This window comes from Seriola lalandi, unplaced genomic scaffold, assembly GCF_002814215.2.
Source record: "Seriola lalandi dorsalis isolate HSWRI2012SDOR001 ecotype SW California unplaced genomic scaffold, Sedor1 jcf7180002054592, whole genome shotgun sequence".
NCBI classification, from domain to species: Eukaryota; Metazoa; Chordata; class Actinopteri; order Carangiformes; family Carangidae; genus Seriola; species Seriola lalandi.
Genome location: NW_019525145.1, coordinates 95,383 through 115,777, shown reverse-complemented (window position 1 = coordinate 115,777; position 20,395 = coordinate 95,383). Strand labels below are relative to the sequence as shown.

Sequence of the window (20,395 nt, the reverse complement as noted above, 5' to 3'; positions counted from 1 at the left end):
AATGCTAGTGTGGTTAAAAAGCAGGTCCATAGATGCAACATGTGCAAACAGTACATATAAAGACACACATAATTGTGTACTAAGTCAGTACAACACACACAGAGAAAAAAATGAGAAAACAAGTAGCGTCCATCAGAATACAATGATGATGTGACTGCCTTTACATTAAAGGAGAGGCTTCATAACTTTTTATTGCTCATATCTGAGAACAAATGTGCAACAACTAACAGTTATAAAAGCAGCACTATAAAAAAAAAGCAATTAAAACTATACAACATTTTATCTTAAGTGCTTCGCAATAACTTCAGCAGTCTTACTTTGGTTCATGCCTGAGGGAATAAAAGCCCCTTAACTGTCATTATTAGTGTCCTGCTTACGCTTACAAATGTCCAGGGCGACTTTAAGCATCCAAGAAATTGCTTCTATTTCCTAGACCTGATTTTGAGTTATTTTTTTCATAACCTTGAATTATTTTTTACAGACACTTGTGAAGCACTTTCAGTTTTATTTATGTGAAATATGAAATGTTCTAGTGTTCAGTTTTTGTTTCTTGCATTACACTCATAAGCTCTCTCACCTGCTCCTGGGCTGTGGCGACTTTGGCTCTTCTCCGTTCACTGGTATCTTCTCACAGCTCTCCTCCTCCTCTTCCTCCTCCCCCCCTTCTTCCACCTCCTGCACCTCCAGGTGGATGTGGCTGGGCGAGGACGGGCAGGGGGAGGCTGCCGAGGAGCAGGCGGCAGGTGAGTCCTGGGTGGAAGAGGAGGAAGACGAGGAGGAGGAACCTCTCTGACAATCATCCTCGGACAGGTTCTCGGACCAGGTGGAGACCAGCTGCTGGAGGTCGCTGATCCTCTCCAGCACGCTGTCCAGAGCTGAGAAGACGTCCTCGTCTGCCAACAGCCGACTCACCTGTGTGGACAAAATCACACGTGAATTACAACAAAATTTCTCATCACAAAGAAGTCAGACTACAAACTTTTCAAGCACAGTTTTATGTGTTTTGATTTAAAGACATTACTAACTAAGCTTTTTTACATTATGTATTTTTTTACTTTCTCTCCAATGACTGATTCAGTACATTTTTTTTTGCAAAGTAAAGGTTAAAGGTTCTGTTGCTTTACATCAGTTTTGGAGGAGCTAAAGTTCAGGCGTAGATATAACTGCTTCCTTAAAAGCCATTTCATAATAACTTTTATAATATTCTATGTCAACTTTTACTTCCATGGCCGCCATCTTTTTGTCAAAGGGCTGCCAGCTTTATTCCAAATGACTCCTAGAAAAAAGAAAGCGTCTGAATCAAAGTGATTTATATGAGTTGTCAAAGACAACTGTATAGTTTCAATCGAAAATGAAATTTGATATGAGCACTCACAAAATGATTTCTGGCTTTATGGGGATACTCCAACTCCATATGGAGCTTAGTTTAGCAAAATCAATAATGTCGATTGACTTACCGTGGCTTTTTATAGATTTATTGATATTTTTCAGGGGATTTTAATCTTTTTTTTAGTAGAAAAGAAGGTGAGTCAAAGAGAGAAGGAGGGAGAGAGAGAGAGAGAGAGAGAAAGAGAGAGAGAGAGAGGCTGCTGCTTGTGTCTTATTTATGATTTGTTTGATGGATGAATCTGTAATTGATTAGTGAAGCACAGTGTAAAACTTTTAACGAAAGAGGACAGATGTCAGTATTTTACTGCCTCGTTATACAAAATAACCATAATATATTGCACATGTTGATCCCTAACAATGATAATAACTTCAGCAAGTGATCATTTACTGTTTATCACTCTCTGGCCTGTTCTCTACAAACAGACCTCTGCAGTCTAAATACACTTAGTGATGGTCCCAGAAGTTTGTGCTTTTATATGAAATATCACATACAGAGACACAAACACACACACACACACACACACACACACACACACACACACACACACTCTGACACCAAAAAAGTAAATGTGTTTTACTGTTGTTTTTGGTGCATGTGAAGTGTATCGTACTAACTTGTGTAGGATATTATAGTGCTTCTTTGTCTAAGCTAACTTTTAGAGACAAATAGTTTTGTTCTATTTCAGGGTAAGTTTTTAACATCTGGTCAGGAACCAAAAATGAACATTTGGCACCGTCCACACTAAAACGTTTTCATTTCAAAATGGCGCTTTAAACCGAAAACGATCTCCGTCTAGACAAGTGTTTTAGCTCCGTCTGTAAACACATACATACGTGACCATTCACGTACACTGAGCATGCGCGAGCCAGCGTAAACAGGAAGCAGATTGTGTACCCTGCAGTTGATTGGTCGCACACAATACTATGAACGAGGAACAGCAAAGACAGTTGTAGCGATAAAATGCCGACTTTAACTGCTAGCAAAGACAAAATAAAACGGTGGTGAAAATGTGGATGTAGCTTGACACATTAACAGTTTATTTATTTATTTATTTTTTATCAGTGAGCATTGAACATAAAAATAAAGTCAAATAAAATAATGAAATTTAAAAAAGCAAGTACTAATTTCACTGTTATTGTTATTCTTGTGTACAGGATTATGATATTAGTCATCCAGAAGTTGTCTCTTTTACCAGCTCATGATTAAATGAATGAAATGAATAAATTAGTACTTTACTAATCAATTATTAATTTATGCTATGAATAATGAGTAAAATCTTCTTCAGAAAGTGTAAGACAAATGTTAGAATTAGAAAATTAGAAACCTTATTCACCCCTGAAAAGAATATAATTTTTCAAATAAGTGATCAATTCATATTATAAAATGCAAAAATAAACAAATACATTAAGTGCAGAATCAGGCCTTTGACCCACCTCGGACTCCTCACCCGTCCGTTCAGCGTCGCTGCCACTTCCTCCGCAGCCACCTACACCTTCAGACAGCTGCTGGTGGTCGGGCACGTTGTCGTAGATGCTCGCCCGATGATCCACCACAGCCAGCGGGCTGGGGACTGCGGACGAAGACGAGGGGTCCTGGCCGCCAGTGGCCAGCGACGCTGTACCACGGCGGCAGCTGTTTCGCCCCCGGTAGCCGTGAAAGCTGCCGGTCCTCCAGTTGACGGAGGTGTCGTCAATGATGGGGGACAAGATGGCGTGTTTGTGCGCGAGGGAGGTGGGGAAGGTCCCCGGTTTGTGTCCGTGGGGGATGTGGAAGACCAGACTCTCGTGGCTGCTACTGCTGTTGTTGTTGTTGTTGATCTGGTTTCTGTAGTCCTGAGTGAATAAAGAGAAGGAGACACTACTCACTAAACTTTAACATATCATTCCAAATAACAAAATAGTGATATTTGAAATTACCCAGTACCATATAGACCACTTAGTGTCACATATAATCAGCCTGAATGGGTTCAAAATTGGTCACAGTCTGTTTCTATTCAATGGAAAATGTGAGTAGAACTTGTCCTCTGTGGAAAAATGAATGGTGTGCAGCCACAGTGGCCTTTAAAAAAAAAAAAAAAGGATGTCCTTTTGAACACTGTGGTTAAATGTTCTTTTTCTATTACGACTCTTAAAACAGTGAATCATGTGAATACTGTAGCTCAGAGTTAACAAGCAGAAGGCTTGCTTGGTTCTTGTCCTTATTCACACCAGTGATCTTGAGCATGTGTGTTCAACCATCATTTCATCATCATTTCTACGAGTTATTATAACACAGTACTGTACAACAAAGCCTGCTGGGGCCAGAAACACAAGCAGGGAGATGGTAGCAGGGTTTCCATTGCAAGTTTTGGTGAATTCATTCTTATCTATGTTCACTTTTTTCTCTGAAGGCCTCGACCTTCAGGACTGACCTCTGTTCCCGCGTGGTTCTGGTTGTTCCGGGTCGTTCCGACCCCGACGCCGCTGTTGGAGCGTTTGCAGTTGCTCCTGACCCGGGTGACCGGGCTGGGCGTGCTGACGGTGCTGCTGCTCTCTGAGTGGCTGTTGCTGCTGCTGCTGCTGATGGTGTGAGGGGACGAGGGCGAGGAGGACGCCCGTCTGTCGGGTCGACCCTGCAGACTGGAGACAGAGAGTACGAGATGTTGTGATAGAACCTTCTGGTGTTTTTGAAAGACCACAATCCACAACCCTCACCTTGATGGGCAGTGCAGCCTCTCCATCCTCTCCTCCTCCTGGATCAAACCGGCCCGCTTATAACATGCCGGGCCCGACTGCTGCTGCTGCTTTCACTGCTGTGTCCGGAGGGGAGCAGTCCCGTCGTCCCCCTCAGCCTCAGCTTCTCCATCTTCCTCAGCAGACTGGTGCACTTCTTCCTGGGCGGTTTGTCTGGGAAGCAGCCTTCGGTTTCCAGACTCATGGTGGATGATCCTCCACCGCTTTCCCCAGGGGAAGGGGGTCCACTGAATGAGGTGTCCAGGGAGGGGGTTTTATTCGTGGAAGAGCAGCGGGAGGAGCTCCTGCTGGTCTCCTGGTCGTCCGTGGTGCTAGCAGTAGCGGCGGCAGAAGAGGCCGTGGTGGCAGCAGGTTTCCTGTGGCTCTTGTGGTGTCCGTCGTGGCCTTCGCTGTCAGTGCTGCTGGAACTGTGGATGGAGCAGAAATCATGGCGGTCGCTGACGTCACACAGAGACACATCCTGGGCTCCGCCGGGGCTGTCAGTCAAGCGAAGCACGTCCACGTTGAGGCGTCGCCATCGCCGCGTCCGCCTGTCGTAGGTCCAGTTGGGGCTGATGGCGCACAAGTCCTCCTCGTCAGAGTCGTCTCCCTGGAAGAAGGAGGACAAGATAAAGACTCACAAATATCTGCATATTATACAGACACACTGCAACACCACTAATATATGCAGAGGAGGGACATGCACACAGTCTGCAAACAGAAGAAGAGACGCAGACAAACAAACAGAGGTCTGAAATGTACACAAACACACCAAGATGTTTTCAATAATTTATACAAATATTTATGCAAGCAAGTGTTGTGAAGTGGGCTAACTTTATATTTAGAATTTAAAATGTAGTCGGATTGTTTTGAATATAAAATAATTATTTAACGTGGATTAAGCAAAACTGTTTGACTTAATCCATCACAGGAGAATTGTTATTGTTGTATTATCAATACATCTGACAGTTACTTTCTTTAATAATTGATTTGATTATTCAGTGAATAAAATACCAGAAAATAGTGGAAAATGCCCAGAAATGAACATATTCTAAAGTCTTGTTCAGTGTGACCAAAGGTGTTGAACTAAAAAAACTATTAAATATTCACAGTTGAGAAGCTGCTTTTTTTGTGTGTGTTTCTAGGTTAATTGTGTAACTTGATTATAAAATACGTATTTATATTATTCACATAATAGAAAAAAATATCACGGAAATATTAAATTAATTATGAGATAAATTACAGTTTAATTTATATTATAATGATATAAACCTCAAGGCTTTTAAGATCCATGTTTCTCAAAGATAATTCGTTCAGCTTTTCATGTCCTCTTTTCCTTTTACTTTCTTTTCAGATCTTTACTTCCTCCTAGAAAGAGACTCCACTGAGGAGGAGGAGGAGGAGGAGGAGCTGTCAGTTGATATCAGTCAAAATCAAGTGATGCTTAACGAGCAGATTTCATGGTGTGATGCCCTCCGCCGCTTCAGCTGCTTCGATATGAGAGTCCTGCTGCGTTCGCTCTCAACACTCACCCTGCGTTTTGATCTTCGCGGTTCCAGCCTCATTTCCACGCATTTGTTTAAAGTGCTTAATCTCCTGTAAGAGGAAGAGGAGAGGAACGTGGTGGTTATGTCATGCAATGATAGGGACCTGTTAAACGCATCATTTACCGGCAGTACATACAGCGGCACCGTATACTCTCATCATCTATCATCACAATATGGCATTTCCTACGTGGAGGCCAGTTTAATCCCTGGACCAGCAGGATTAAAGTGAAGCAACGTCAGACCGTGGTTGTAGTGAAGTGACTGTGTGGTCAAATGAGCGCTCTGTTGCACCTGTAACCACCAACCATCCTCCAACCTGAACGACCGTATAGGTCGTTCTGTTCAACCCTCTGATTCGACGCGCCTCCCCCTTCCTCTGGCGGCAGGCGTACCGGACCTCGGTTGTCATGGTTACGATAATAAACACTGTACTGTACCGAGCACGGCGTACGTACCTTCGTCGTTATGGTTACTATTATAATGTTCATGGCTTGGTTAGGTTAAGGGAGAGATCGTGATTTGGGTAAAAATCGTTGTTGTCACGGTTACAACGTTAACAACGTGGTTGACTTTGTTGAACGGTGGTGGATAATACAAACGACGGGAATCAAACACCGCTCTCTTGTGTCAATGACGTGGACTTTGTCGCTCTTTATACTACGTCACCGCACTTTTCCATTCTGTTGCTGTCATAATTACTACGACCACTAGATGTCGCCTAGCAACAAATCGTAACAGTCGATTTTGTTGTAGGGAGTTAGAAGAGGTCGAACTCTCCTCATTTAGAGTATTACTGGCATTTATGACAACATTTAAACCATGGATACAATTTTCCATATACACAGTAAATAAATTCATATATTGCGTTCACAATAGTCGTCTACGTCTTTTAAATATATTGTATTTAGTTTAAACTGCACAGGCTCTTGAACGTAACACTCAGAGGAAAAAGCAGGAGGTTTCATGGTGTTTTTAAATTGTAATATACTTTACATACGGCACATGGAGAGTTGAAGGGGTCATAATAACACAAAGATCTCACTCTATAATATTATCCAACACAACAACAGTAGAAATACAGCCTCACACTTGAATGAGCACAAAATCTTAACACTATCATTTGTATTTAAAGTTTGTTTGTTTTGCTGTAAGTGTGTATTGGGCTGTGTCCACACCTGCACAGTTAGTTGCATGCACTTGTTACCTGCAGAGCGAATCAAGAGCATCCTTATCCAGGAAGTAGTGATCGCGCTTCGCCCACTCGATGTCAACGGGGAACCTGCAGTCTGACAAACAAACAAAGATGAATGACACAATAAGAAACCGCTTGAGACACGGTCTGGACTTAGTGCGTCTCATCTCGGAGCTGATGGCGGGCTGCGTGTGGCACAGGATTACATTAACTGCCTCATATTTACCTTTGAATAATTGCACATACTGAGGGAAGCCGGCCGCTCGCAGCCAATCACAGGCCTCCTTGGCTTCGATCTCTGTAAACAGTGAGAAGGAAAACAGCATTTGATTCAATTATAATCATTTCATGCTCCGCCCGCTTTAAGAGGGCAAATATTTGCACTTAATCAGTCGCCTGTTTATGAAGTTTAATTACATTTGCATTTGCATTTGCACAAAAAAAAACATTGAGAAAGAAAAACTGGAGGCATATACAGGCTATTAATTATCTCTGAGGCCAAATAGGCCATTTTAATTACTGCTAATTGGCTGAGAGTGGGGATGGGTGCTTCTGAGAGAGAGGGAAAAGAGGTTTTTTCATGTTTGCCTCCTCTTCATCTTCTATCCATCTGCCTTCTCTCTCTCTCTCTCTGTCTGTGTCTCTCTCTCTCGCTCGCTCTCTGAGGCTGTTGCAGCAGATCAACAGGACAGTTCTCACATGCTTCTCATTCACCAGTGATACTCATGAAAAAGGATTTATCTCTGAGGAGTGCTGCAAATTTCTCATGGACAATATTGTAATCTGAACATTATGAATCAGGCCTCCTCACTTCTGTCCTTCTCCGGTGATTAGCCACCATCTTGCCACAGTTTCAACAAGATCTCAGTAAAATTGAGTCCCTTTTCTCACTTTGACTGTGGTATTTGAAGAGGGACTGTCTGTTGACATCATCAGTATTTGTTCAAACTCTCAGTATTCAGACAGTATCCAGAGAGAACATCCAGGTAGGCTGCATAGTATCTCTTTGCGTTTGCACAGGCTGCACTAATGTGTTTCTTCTTGTTAGAAAGTCAAACTGAAATTAAAATGTATTTTTCTAAGAATTAGGAATATATATTCTTTTGGCTTATGTGGTTTAAATTTTTTCTAACTATTTATTTTTCAGTGTTTATAGCGCGGCCCCCTACATTCGTGACCTCCAGGGAGTATGCTTTTTTTTGTTCCTTTGATTTGAGTTGTTCAATATTTATAATATCACTACTGTTCCAAACTTATTGGTCATCCATAAAGTTTAATGTTGCATTGTGTTTCGTTTAGTTTGCATTGGAGTACATGTGAATATACTGACACCAAACTCGACTGCAGTCAAGTATTTTTGTGGAAATTGACACACTGTGTTAGAAAAAGGCTGAGTGGAGAAAAACAAAACGTTGTCACTTGAAGCATAAAAAAAAAAAGAAGAAAGAAAAGGTTTTGTTGATCCAGGATGTTTACATTCAGCTGCAACAGAAATCATTTTCTCAGTCTGGCTGCAAAGCTCAGAAGAGGATGTGGATTTTCTGAGGGGAGTCAAAATATTTGTCCACCACAGCCCTCCCTGAAATGTTAAACCTGCTCTCTCCATGCATAAGAGGCACCGTTGTGGGTAGAATATTGCCAAGGGCATTTCTTGTTTTCATATTCAGACAGCATGAAATATGGCCGACATTAGCCGACACTAAAGAACAACAACAGCAGTTTGCCCATGACTGATCGGTTCTTCAAACACTTCTTGTCTGGTGGTTGTGTTTTTACTGCCTACTTATTCATTCAGCCAAGATGAATGAAAGGCGCTTAATTCACATTTTATTCTTTGTGACTTTTCAAAAGTTTGCCTAAAATTCACTTGACAGCAGGATGGAAACTTGGTTATGATGTGGTCTCGCTGTTTCCCCTAGATCCCCCGGGGGTCAGGAGAACAGCATGACACAAAGCAGATGGTCCAGATATGTAAACAAAGAGGGAGGGGGGAAGAGGGATTCAGCGAATATGGCAATCTTCAGAATGACAGACGGGAAAGACAGAAAGAGAAACTGACTAAAAGTCAAGAGCAGCGGATGGAAATTAAAGACAGAGTGGTAAAACACAGAGGAATTACCATAAGTATGTATATCCTGACCCTTCAAATAACCTGCTGGTTAAACATCAGAGCGCTGAGCCTATTTTCCGGCGTCACGATGGGTTTGTGACATTTGAGATAGAAAAGGGATCAAGTGTGCTTGCTGAGCGGCGGTCTCACTTGTCCGTGAGAGGTTCTGTAAATCCAGGGATATGTGAATCTACCAGAGAGAGAGCCCCTGAACTTAGCAAGGCAGCCGTAGCGCTTTTTTCGCCACCGACATCACTCGGAGCAAACTCCCATTTCGCAACCTTGAGGGTCACAAGTTAAAAAGCTCCAGTTATTTAAGCCAGTTTTCCACTTTAAATAGGCCTAATATCCTGCTTTAAGGCAACAGTGGCTCAGAGCTCAGAGAAGAGGCTTCTGTTGGAAGGGGTTGAGGTTACAGTCCTTAAAGCCTGCAGGGAAAACTTTAGTGAGGAAACAGAATCATTATTAATAATAGAATTATCTCAGGGTCCTTGAGTAAAGCATTCAGACCCAAATCACTCCAGGGCAGTTGTGGAAAAAAATGGATTACAGTTGTGCTGTAGGCATATGACTGTGTTAAAGGAGTGCAAACCAGAGGAGTCAGTCAAACCTGGACAAAAAGAGAAAGTAGATTTTCTCTGATTCCTCACGTTACAAGGTGTTTGGATATTAAAGCTGCACTTGGCCTCTTTGCAACTCCGAAAAGGAGCAAGACAAATGAAAAATGTAGACATTAAAACGCAGAAATCCCAGAGGCCACGATCAGTAAACTGCACACATCATGTTCGTGTTTACCAACCAAGCCTTCCCCCTGTTACCACCCAAAGATCAACCTGCATACCAAAGAGCTGAGAGGGGGAAGATGAAATATCTGGAGCCACTTTTCTGTATATGAAGTGTCAACTCAACTCAGATCAGCACTTTTTTTTCCATTTACACTGATTCACCCCAGAAGTCAAAGGATATTTCTGACCTTGCTAGCTTTAAAACATGCTAAGTCAAATTGCTACCACTGCTGCGATCTGTAGTGTAAAGGTGTAGATAGCTAGTACATTTGTCAGGGACAATTTTTTAAATAGTTTTTTTATATTGCTGCGGCAGGTTTTAGGAACAAGAAAGTACTAGAAAAAAATAATCGTAATAAAAGAATGAGACACAAGCTAATGAAGACAGGCTAGCTACGCTGCTAAACAACAACGTTAGCGAACATTTTAGCTACAGCTATCAACTTATTCTTCCTCACATATTCCCCCTGTGTTATCAAAGCCAATTCAATGTAAAATCTATGTGGAAAACATTAGAAAAAAGTAAATTCAATGTGATAGCACAGCTAATAACTTAGCTAATAACTTAGTGCTAGCTTGCCACTGTTAGCCAGCTTGCATAGCCAGTGCTCACTCTAGCTAGGTCATTAAAACTTCAAGGTTGAACATGACAGAAAACCAATAGTGCTACAAATGAATTAAACGGTGAGAATGCCCTTTTGTCTTGATACAGGAAAACAATGGACTTGGTTGCACATTTAATGTTGTGAAAATCTTCACCTCAATTGTGTATTATCCTCTTAAATTATGGCTCTTGTGCATTATTACATATTTTTCATGTAAATGTATTGTGTAGAAACCGACCAAATGACATCAGAGCAGCCAGGTATGTAATGAACGATTGATTAGAAAACAAAACCCCCATAAAAAAAAGGGGTAAGAGGAAGGAAATGTGGCACAGTGTGAATATGGAACTACGTCTTTGGACGACAACAAATCATTTCAGTCGGACGTGGACGGGGTGAAATCAACACATAAGAAAAAAGTCAATGACTCACAGGCATGAGAACAACCCTAATTCGTATCGGACCTAATTACCACATGAATTACGACTCCAGCGAGAAACAAAACACTCTGCACCTGTCAGAAACAACAATTAACTTTATACTCCGCCTGCATTTTTGGTCACTGACCTCAACTGCCACATTCAGGGGCCTCTCTGCTCGGCTCAAGCGTTTACGTAAGTGATTGTATCTTACTGGGCTCCTGGGTTTGAGCATGACCACAGCAGGCAGTGGCCTCTTCCCTTTCCAAATGACTTTGTCTCTGAGGAAGTTGTGATTTGGCCCCTCTGGGCTCCGATAAGAGATTTGGATGTGTGATTAGGCCACTCCACCCTGCTAGCGCCAGGAAGCTGGATGGTGTGTGCCTGGATGCGGAGAGGAACTGGGGGATTGTGGGGGGTTACGTGCTCGGTGGACCGTTTGTGTTTGGGTGTTTATGTTTGTTTGGACACCAAAGCACTGACCTGGACTAACAGAGTTACTGCTGCCATAAATTAGGGTAATTTAAAGATTAAAGTTCATTTTTGTCGGGGCAATCACTGCAAATTACTTCAACAGAAAAGACAGTTAAATGGCTCAAGGATTTGATGTTGTTTTCGAAATATTTTATTCCTCTTGTGTCACAGTGGGATGTGCATCATTATCCTCAAGAGTTAGGATTGTGAATTATCATTATCAATCATTAATTATCAATTATTAACAGTCAGTACTTTACTGTGAGTTCAGGAACTGTGTACCTCATATTCTGCTGTGTTAAATATCAGTTTGGTTGTCTTATTTTAAAAGATGAGTTTCAGTTTCCAATTTTCGTCAGTGTATTGTGAACAGTTCTCACATAAGAGCAGCATTGGTCGTCTATTTCCACAACCGCCTTTTTAAATGTGATCAATTCATGCGTGTTACACAGATCAGATACAAAAAAAAGGCTTTAAATTCCAAGAAGTATTCAAGATGGCCTGAAATCTGATCGCTCCAACACCTTGAGAGGAGATGAGAGATGCATTTAGCCATATTTTGAGAAGATGTAAATGCACCCGTCACTTTACTCCTCCCACAGTGTCAGTCAGCGCTCTATGGAAGAGCATATTCTCCCTGCGAAAAGGCAGCTTCTCAGCAATTACGGTTTAATTAGACGTCAATCTTCCCGTCTCATTTAAAGCTGAAGGAAACAGCGGCTTCAGCGACTTCAACTCATACACTCATACAGTAGGTGCACTGAGCTGTTGTAGCGTTTATCTGATCCCTGATCAGTTCAACTGCTGAATGATCTGTGAGGGTGAGAGAGCACTGGTCTGTATGAGTGAGGGAGCAGCATGAATGAGCGTGTGAACAGGATAAAACTTTTGTTCGTTTATAGATAGTTGTTAGCTTACTAGCTAAAGTGTAATTGTTGTAGCTAACTGTCGGAGCATGTATGTTATCCTCTGGTGTTTTTGGAAGCTTCTGTTTCCGAATAGTGGTTTTTGAAGCTCAGAGTGGGCTGATCCACTGTTGCCATCTTGCCAGTGCCTAATTAGAGGAACTGCAGTTTTTGGTGCTTCAGTGTTGGCTTCATGTTTCAGCTGCCTGGAAATGACGCATGTAAACGAAACTTAACTGCATGTTCAAACAACTTTATGTAATCAGCTATGACGTGGTTCCGCGGCAACCAATCAGAAGGTAGAAGTGCTCCACTCTAGAGAACACAACCGTGTAAACTTTTGTTCCCATCAAACATTTGTTCCCACGAACAATAGAGGAGAAATTGATAATTACAGTGGCGCTTTTTGCCATCATTTACGGCGTTTCCCTGTTTGTTTACAGAGACTTAAATATAAAAAACAATGCATGGAGAAAGGTGTCTGACATTGTGGGTGTTCCAGGTGAGTTGGTGAAGTGCAGCCTATAATAAATTTTGTGAAAACTCTGCTCTCTGACTGACTGTGTCTCACCACATCCACAAAAGGCCAAACAAGCTCAAACACTCTCAGCCATATTCCCGAAAAGCCCCATTCCTACAAAGTCCAATATTTAACTGATGTTCGAAGGCTTTCAAACCACTTTTACGCCTCGCTAAACACTTGGCGTTGCTGGATAAAGTCACTGCTCTGCTTGCAGTTCAGGGAGATGCTTGAGAGCGTCTTGCGGGGCCTCTAGAGGTGTGGTTGAAGATCACAGGTATGTCAGCTGTCAAAACGGCCGGCAATTTTTTCCTCTTCTTTTTCACTGTTTCTCTGATGGTATTCCCCTGTCAGTCCAGTCAGCTCGGCAAGGGGAAAGTTAAGATGTCTGCAGTCACGAAGGGCCGGAGGGGCAAACACTCAAACTCTACTGTGTGACTCACAGTGTGTGTGTGTTTGTGAGTGTGTGTACAATGCAGCAGTATGTTGTGTCTGGACACATATTTTTTTTAGGGCAAACCAGGAACCTTGAAGATAAAAGCTGCACAAAAATCAACTTTAATATTTAAAAAAAATCAATGTTTTTTTAATCAAAAATAAGATGCTGGTGCGTCTTTACCTCACTGATGTGGACTATGATCAGCAAAACGTTCATATATTACAAGTGCAAAAAAAGGCTGTCAAGGTAATCTCAGTGATGGATCCTTGAGTGATATCCAGCAATAATCCTGCTTGCACAACAGATTTTCTTTTTGATTATCCAGAGGAAATTAGTTTGAGGAGATTTGCAACAGGTCTGTTATATAAAGAGTTCTCTGAATGAACTTGAATCAGCCTGGAGCAGCTTATATAAACCACAACTCAAGAAAATCCTCTCTCGCATTTTGCCACATAACTCCATTATAAAATGCACACATGTAAAAGTGTTGACAGGAACTGCAAAGGTCAATTATTACTCTTTGTATTATTATGAAATCTGCTGGGTGAGCAACTTTCATATGAATGAAACGGCATTAAGTTAGTGCGCACATGAGGGAGCCCCTTCCCCTTATTAATGACCCGAGAGGAGAAGTAATTACATTATGAACTGTAACAAGTATAAAGCAGCAAAAAAAAAAACTGCTCACACTTGTCAAAACGTATTAACCTTCTAGCCGCGTGATTCTCCACCATAACAATACACTGCATTAATTTCTGTCACGTAGATGACTCCCTGAAAGAGGCAGCGATTACAGCAACAGAGCAAAGATCAAATGACAAAGTAAAACCAATACAGACAAACAGTGGCAGCAGGAACAATAAATCTCAAATCCTTTAAATCCAGACACTAAACATCATCACTGGTTTATTCAGGACAAGCAGATTCAACCTCTACCACTATTAAACTATAATAACATAACAGAAGCATAAAGCATACAAAGAGCCATCCCCACAGGATATACATGCTTTACATTAATAATTATTCATTAAGGTGTGAAATGGTCTTTAGTTGTACTTAAATAATCATTAAAATCAAACTGCAAGCAAATAGATTTTTCAATATAATTTGTAAGCACTTGAATGCTTTTATTTCTGGTGCTACAACATAACGTCAAATAAAGTGTTGTTGGTTTTGATGGCTGTATTTGTAATGACGAACCACGCAGCCTGTGGTGTTGGCGAGGTTAAAGTCCTTTATGTGGATCGGCAATTAACTGTGCTGTTAGAGATGATTCACTCCCACAAATTGCCGTGATTCATTAAATTCTTCCACAGGAATAGATCTCAGGAAGCTAATGTCACCGCGTCTTACTTCAGTCTTGTTAGAATAATAAAGCACTTCAGCTCTGACCAATAAGAGCTGTTAATTATTCAATCATCTAATTATGATGTGCATGTTGGCATTGTCTGAACATAGTTGGGGTTTTAGTACCTTTCCCATGGTTTCTCATTTTGAACCAGTGGCGTATAAGTTTGATTTCTGAACATTAGTTTGCTGTTTGTTCTGTAAACAATAATATGCCATAAGCTAATGCTGCCATTTTCTTCTTTAAAGACAAACACAGGAGTGGTCAGACTTTGTTAAGCCCCCCAGAGAAAGATCAATGCAAACAGGAAGCAAAATAATCCAACAACAAAAAAGGCAATCTACAATCTAGTATCAGGCCATAAAATAAATCCACGTCTCACAATCAATTACACTGAAGTGACAAGTTTAAACAGGAGTTCTGCAGAGTGACACGTGTCCTAACACGACCCTGACAGACCGGCGTTAACCAGGAGCAGTCCCAGAAAATGCCACAGCAACAGAAAACGTCATAACGGCCACAGAGATGAAGATCCTGACTCCTGCCTTTTGTTACAGGCGTTGAGACTCTGAGAGCTTCAGCTGCTGCGAAACATCAGCCCTCCAATCAGGTTATACATTCCTCCAACTGAAAGAGATTAAGTGATATCAGCACAGTCTGGAGAAACCTCCTACACCTGTTTGTCATGTAGAGAAGTTAGCCAAAGGTCAGGTTCGTGGACGGATAATCATCATAATACAAGTCCAATCTATAATTGAGAGTTTGAAAGTCAGAAAAGAGAATAAACTAATCTCTCTGCACCAAAATCTATTCTTCTTTTCCACTGCTTAATTTATTTTAACTCTAAAGATGATAAAAACGAGAAGGAAAAGAAAAGTCACTCGTTACCAGTAGAAATTTGCAACCAGTCACAAGAGGTTTTAGAAGTCCAAAGTCAGACAGGGAAACAGCCTCACTACAGGTCGTCAATCAAGCTGTCAAAGACCAAGTTCATGTTCAGTGTTGAAAGAACTTTCATGCATCTCTGTGTCATTGTCTTTAGTTTGTGTTTAATCCTTGACATTTGAGAAAAGTAACGTTGGTTCTCACAGATGAAGTCTGGGAAAGTTGGGAAATGTTGACTGTAATCTATAATCCAGTATTCGTTGTGTTGACTACTGTTGCAAAGCAGATTGCCCCATGGGGACAATAAAGACTTTCTAATCTAAAATTATTCACCTGGCATTAGCTTCCATACAAACACACATGTATATTGCAATTTTTTATTTTACATGTAGGGCTTCTTGTATATAAATAGTCATTTTAAATAAATTTCTACCCACTTTTTGACTCTTGTGGGTCAAGCACATATGATATGCTGATTGGTTTTTGTCCTTTGGCATTCCTATATATGTTTGTTTTTAATCAATTTTACTATTTTTATTGATTGTTTTTGTCTTTATTCTGGTTCCACTCTGGCCCTCCTCTTTAAATGAATCTGAATTCATGGTTTAGGTGCTATACAAATAATTTGAATGATTTCTGATCTTTCATCTAAGTTCATGGGTCCAAGCCACACACACACACACACACACACACACACACACACACACACAACACTGAGCATGACCTGCCTCACCCTCAGCTGGCAGGTATAGCTGCATTAGCTCATACCCAGGTACAGTATCATAACTCCTGTGCACTGTTGCCGTCCGTTGCTAACAACAGTCCGTCCTGAGCCTCGGTGCCAGTGGAAAGATGGCTTCACTGAGCTCAGATGAGTATAGTCTCAGGTTACCATGATGCAAATTGGAGGGACTACAGGGGCATTTCGTAGAAACAGATATGACACAGCCCCGCAATGTGCTCCCGGGCAACAAACCAGCTGTCACCGGGCCAAGCAAAACACGGAGGGAGAAGATTTCTTTATTTTCTTTAATCTCGGAGCACTTCATCTGCTCTGTTCTGCCTCCAAAACGAGCTCTTCAGGTCATCTGCCAACAGCTCCTGAGAATCTTACCTACCAAAAAGTTTTGTGTGTTTTTACCAGTCGGATTGAATTATATAAACTTTTTTGGAAAGACTGACCCTGCAGTTCTGTGTCATGGTCAGAATCAGCCGAGTTGCCTAAAAAAACAGTGATTACATCGTCTCGCAGGGGCAGCACACATACTCTTGCTTTACCATTTGTGGTGTGGGAAGGCTCCGTTCGTCATCCGCTTGAATTTAGGCGTTGTCAGTGAGGAAATGGCCAGAATGACTCTGCAGGCAATTAAGCTCGTCCTCTACCAGTTTTCACATTCATCATTTTATTCAGGCTGCACAAGAGATGATTTAGGAGTTATATGATTGTTGAGACATCACTATGAACTTTTCTAGATGCCTTTGCATCTAATGGAAAACTGATGGAAAAAACACAAGTATGAGAAATGTCCACTTGATTATCCATCTGGACCTGTTTCTGCATTAATCTGAAGTATGAATGCAGCTGCAGATTTCATTCTACATTCACTTGACCTCCGCTTAATAAAAGCTCACGTTATTCAGCAGAGGTGGTTCAGCTACAAAGTGAGCTCACAAGTTTTTGCGTTGGTGTCTGTGAAGCTCAGGATTAGCATTCAAGCAAAGAAGATTTAGATGAACCTATTGATATAATATGCTTAAAGGAATAGTTTGACATTTTGGGAAATGTGCTTACTCACTTTCTGGCAGGGAGTTAGATGTGAAGATCGATACCACTCTGTCCATCAAATGTTAAGCCACAGTCAGCAGCCATTTATCTTAGCTTGGTACAAGGCCTGGGAATGGGGGGGGGGGGGGGATCAGCTACTCTGGCCCTGACCAAATGTATTATAGCAGCACCAGTAAAGCTAACTGTTTAACATATTATAACTCGCTTGTGTAAAAGATCAGAGTGTTAAAATGACGTTTGCTGTTTATGTGCAGGATCATGTCTTGGATGGGACCAGTAACTTCCTGGCAACTGCTCACAGATTAAACATAAATGAGAAGAAATGATGTAATCTACTAATTAGTGAGCTTCATAGGTGGTAGTAGGTGGATTTTGTAACCATAAAAACTAACAAATAGCTCCTTTAAGCTAAGCTCGTAATGCCAGCCCGACAAAGGAGAATACATTCACCAAAGAGCCAAGAGTTTAATTTTCCTTCGGCCAACTCGCAAAAGTTACGTTAGCTAACATTAGTTACATTAGCTAAGGTTTTAGTTACGTTACATAACATTAGTTACATTAGCTAAGGTTTTAGTTACATTACATAACATTAGTTACATTAGCTAAGGTTTTAGTTACGTTAGCTAACATTAGTTACATTAGCTAAGGTTTTAGTTACGTTACATAACATTAGTTACATTAGCTAAGGTTTTAGTTACGTTACATAACATTAGTTACATTAGCTAAGGTTTTAGTTACGTTACATAACATTAGTTACATTATCTAACATAAGTAGTTGGTGGACGGTCCACCTGTGTTGACATAAAAAACATTCTTTATAGTAATGAAATTTTTAATGTAACCATGACTGGGTTGTTTTCCGCACCTTGTAACTCTCTCAGTAACTTTAATGAACAAAAGAAGTGAAAAAGTCTTGATGTTATTAATCAGGTATCGCTAAATTATTCAGCGAGGAAAAACATCTTGGATAGTTTGAGCTGCAAAATTTCTCACCTCTACAGTGAATCTGAAAGTTTAAGTTGTCCTGTAGGTGTTTACATTTTTCATAGTTAATGAGCCACTTGTGCAGTTAGGTAGAAACAAGCGCAGCTCATTAACTGTTCAGGAGAAACTAACACTAACGGAGCTCTTGATGAGCGTGGGGTTTGACTGCACAGTTTTAAAAATACACCAAAGTTAAGCTGTTTTTGAAAAAAAAAAAGAAGAAAAAAGTCCTCTGATATATTATTATTTATGAGATACCACCTACTGTACTTTGTTTTTCTAGGACTGTTCTGACGAATATCTGGTAAAAGGAAGATTAAGTGACACCAGCACCTACAGAGTAGTTTGCTCACACCAAACACTTTGAGCTATCAAACTGTCAACAGCATCACATTGAGAATCGAGATTCGGTGTCAGAATCAAAGAGTGTGGGTTTCATACTAAAGCTACCATCTTAAAAAATAATCCACCGTTGAAGAAGCACGCTGCTACATGAGCTGAGCAGGAAATGGACCAGAATGCAATGCAACTAAGGTCTTGACAAGGAAAACTCACTGTCTTGATCTTACTAAACAATCCAGTCAGCTACTAATTATGTTTGTTTTATTTTACGTTTATGCCTCACATTTATTTACATTCAAGTCACTAAAAATACAGTAGATAACAATTTGGATGGAAAAAAGTTTTATTTGCTGCTAATTGAAAAAGATTTTTAACCCCTTCTTCCATATATATTGATGTATGATGGTTAAGTTCAGCTTTTAACACCATGTTCACTCACATTCACTGTCACACAACATGGTGAGAAGGTTTCAAAGACTACTACATGTTATGTAATGTCCACAGATGTTACCTTTGGAAGCAAAAAGACAAGACTAAAACCAAAACTGCAGATATCAGGTCACATATTTCAAAATAAAGGCATTAGTTTTTGATTAATTTAAATATAATTTACATACAGTAATGCACTGCTTCACATACAGGTGTGTATTTTAAAGTTTTTAGACAAAACTCATATAATAGAGTTGGAGTTTTCTCAGTTTTCTTTAGCGGGTGATCAGTCCTCTCCAATATGTGACATTTTGAAAGTAACCCACGCACATTCAGAGCGATTCCTACGCTCTTCCTGCCAGAGAAAAAGCTTTTATTCTACCAGAGTTCAAAACCGCTCTCATGATGTTTTCAGGCCCACGGCTTTCAAACAATAAAGAACTCTCAGTCGATACTGGAGTGCTTCAAATTCCTTTTTTTTTTTTTGCCTCATGAATGAAGAAAAAACCCTATTACACTTTGATTTTCACCGCTGATACAGTATTTACTCAAAAAATGAGTTGTAAAAATACCTCCACCAGAAGCCATATTCACTCCAATCAAGGCTCAATTAGGTCCTCATTAAATACAACTCAATAAGCTAATTAGCAATCATCAACTTAATGAATGTCATCAAGCACCAATTGTCAATTGTCATCAAAAAGAAAACAGACAGAATTGAAAAGCTGGGGTTCTCATTATCTCCCTGTCTGTCATGTAACACAACACAGGAGATGTAACTCAACATGTACTCACTTGTGATCAACATGCTTCTGAAGGTCTGAAGTCTTGGATGAGGGGCGGGAAACTTTTAGCAAACTTCCATGTCACCCATTAGAAGTGATGTGGGCGCAGATGAAAAGAATTAGAGAGTTTTAAAGAATTAAATCCAAAAGGAAAGGTCATATATCCAGAGTTGTAACGGAGCAGTAAAGTCCAGTTGTGCTGGTCATGTTGGGCATCGTGTTAATGAAGTCATTGTTGAAGATTTCCCCTTTCCCCTACCACTCCCCTTCCTCTGGCCTAGACCGGACCATCTGAACCACCAGGAGGGGGATGTCCTAAAAATAACCCAAGGGAAACACTTCAGACACCCGAGCGCCTGCCTGGGGGAGGCTGAAATTACTTTGTAATTTCTGTGACGGAACGAGATGTGGAAGAAGTCGTGGACAGGCTGGTGAAATCTGGGAGATAAAATCTGGAGAGGGTGAATGTTGCTGACCCTCCCTGAGAGGAAATGATGGATCCCACAGTGAGCTGGCTGCCCACTTGGTACAAGAGTGACCACAGATTTCCACAGGGCAGCTTCCAACCTGGCAATTTGTGTTTTTTTTTTCCCCCCCTTACTAAAATAGTATAATTTGAATCAGGCTGTTCGGAGAGTGAAATGAGGTTTGCGGTGAAACTCACAATACAAATCAATAATCTCCTCTGCTCAGGCTCTGCATCACAACACTTGGTAGGTGGTAAATTTGCAAAGAGAAA

The 20,395-nt window shown here is 40.9% G+C and overlaps 1 protein-coding gene across 1 annotated transcript in view; it reads right to left on the bottom strand.

Annotated features, from left to right (window-relative positions):
* The window catches only part of LOC111664580 (rho GTPase-activating protein 7), a 37,626-nt gene extending 17,645 nt beyond the window's left edge, over positions 1-19,981 (bottom strand). Inside the window, 8 exon segments of the mRNA XM_087177377.1 lie at positions 578-912; positions 2,824-3,222; positions 3,801-4,008; positions 4,068-4,711; positions 5,634-5,697; positions 6,853-6,934; positions 7,067-7,138; positions 19,667-19,981. Of these exon segments, the coding sequence (XP_087033503.1) occupies positions 578-912; positions 2,824-3,222; positions 3,801-4,008; positions 4,068-4,711; positions 5,634-5,697; positions 6,853-6,934; positions 7,067-7,138; positions 19,667-19,679 (1,817 nt within the window). The 5' untranslated portion in view covers positions 19,680-19,981.
* Positions 19,982-20,395: the final 414 nt, after the last annotated feature.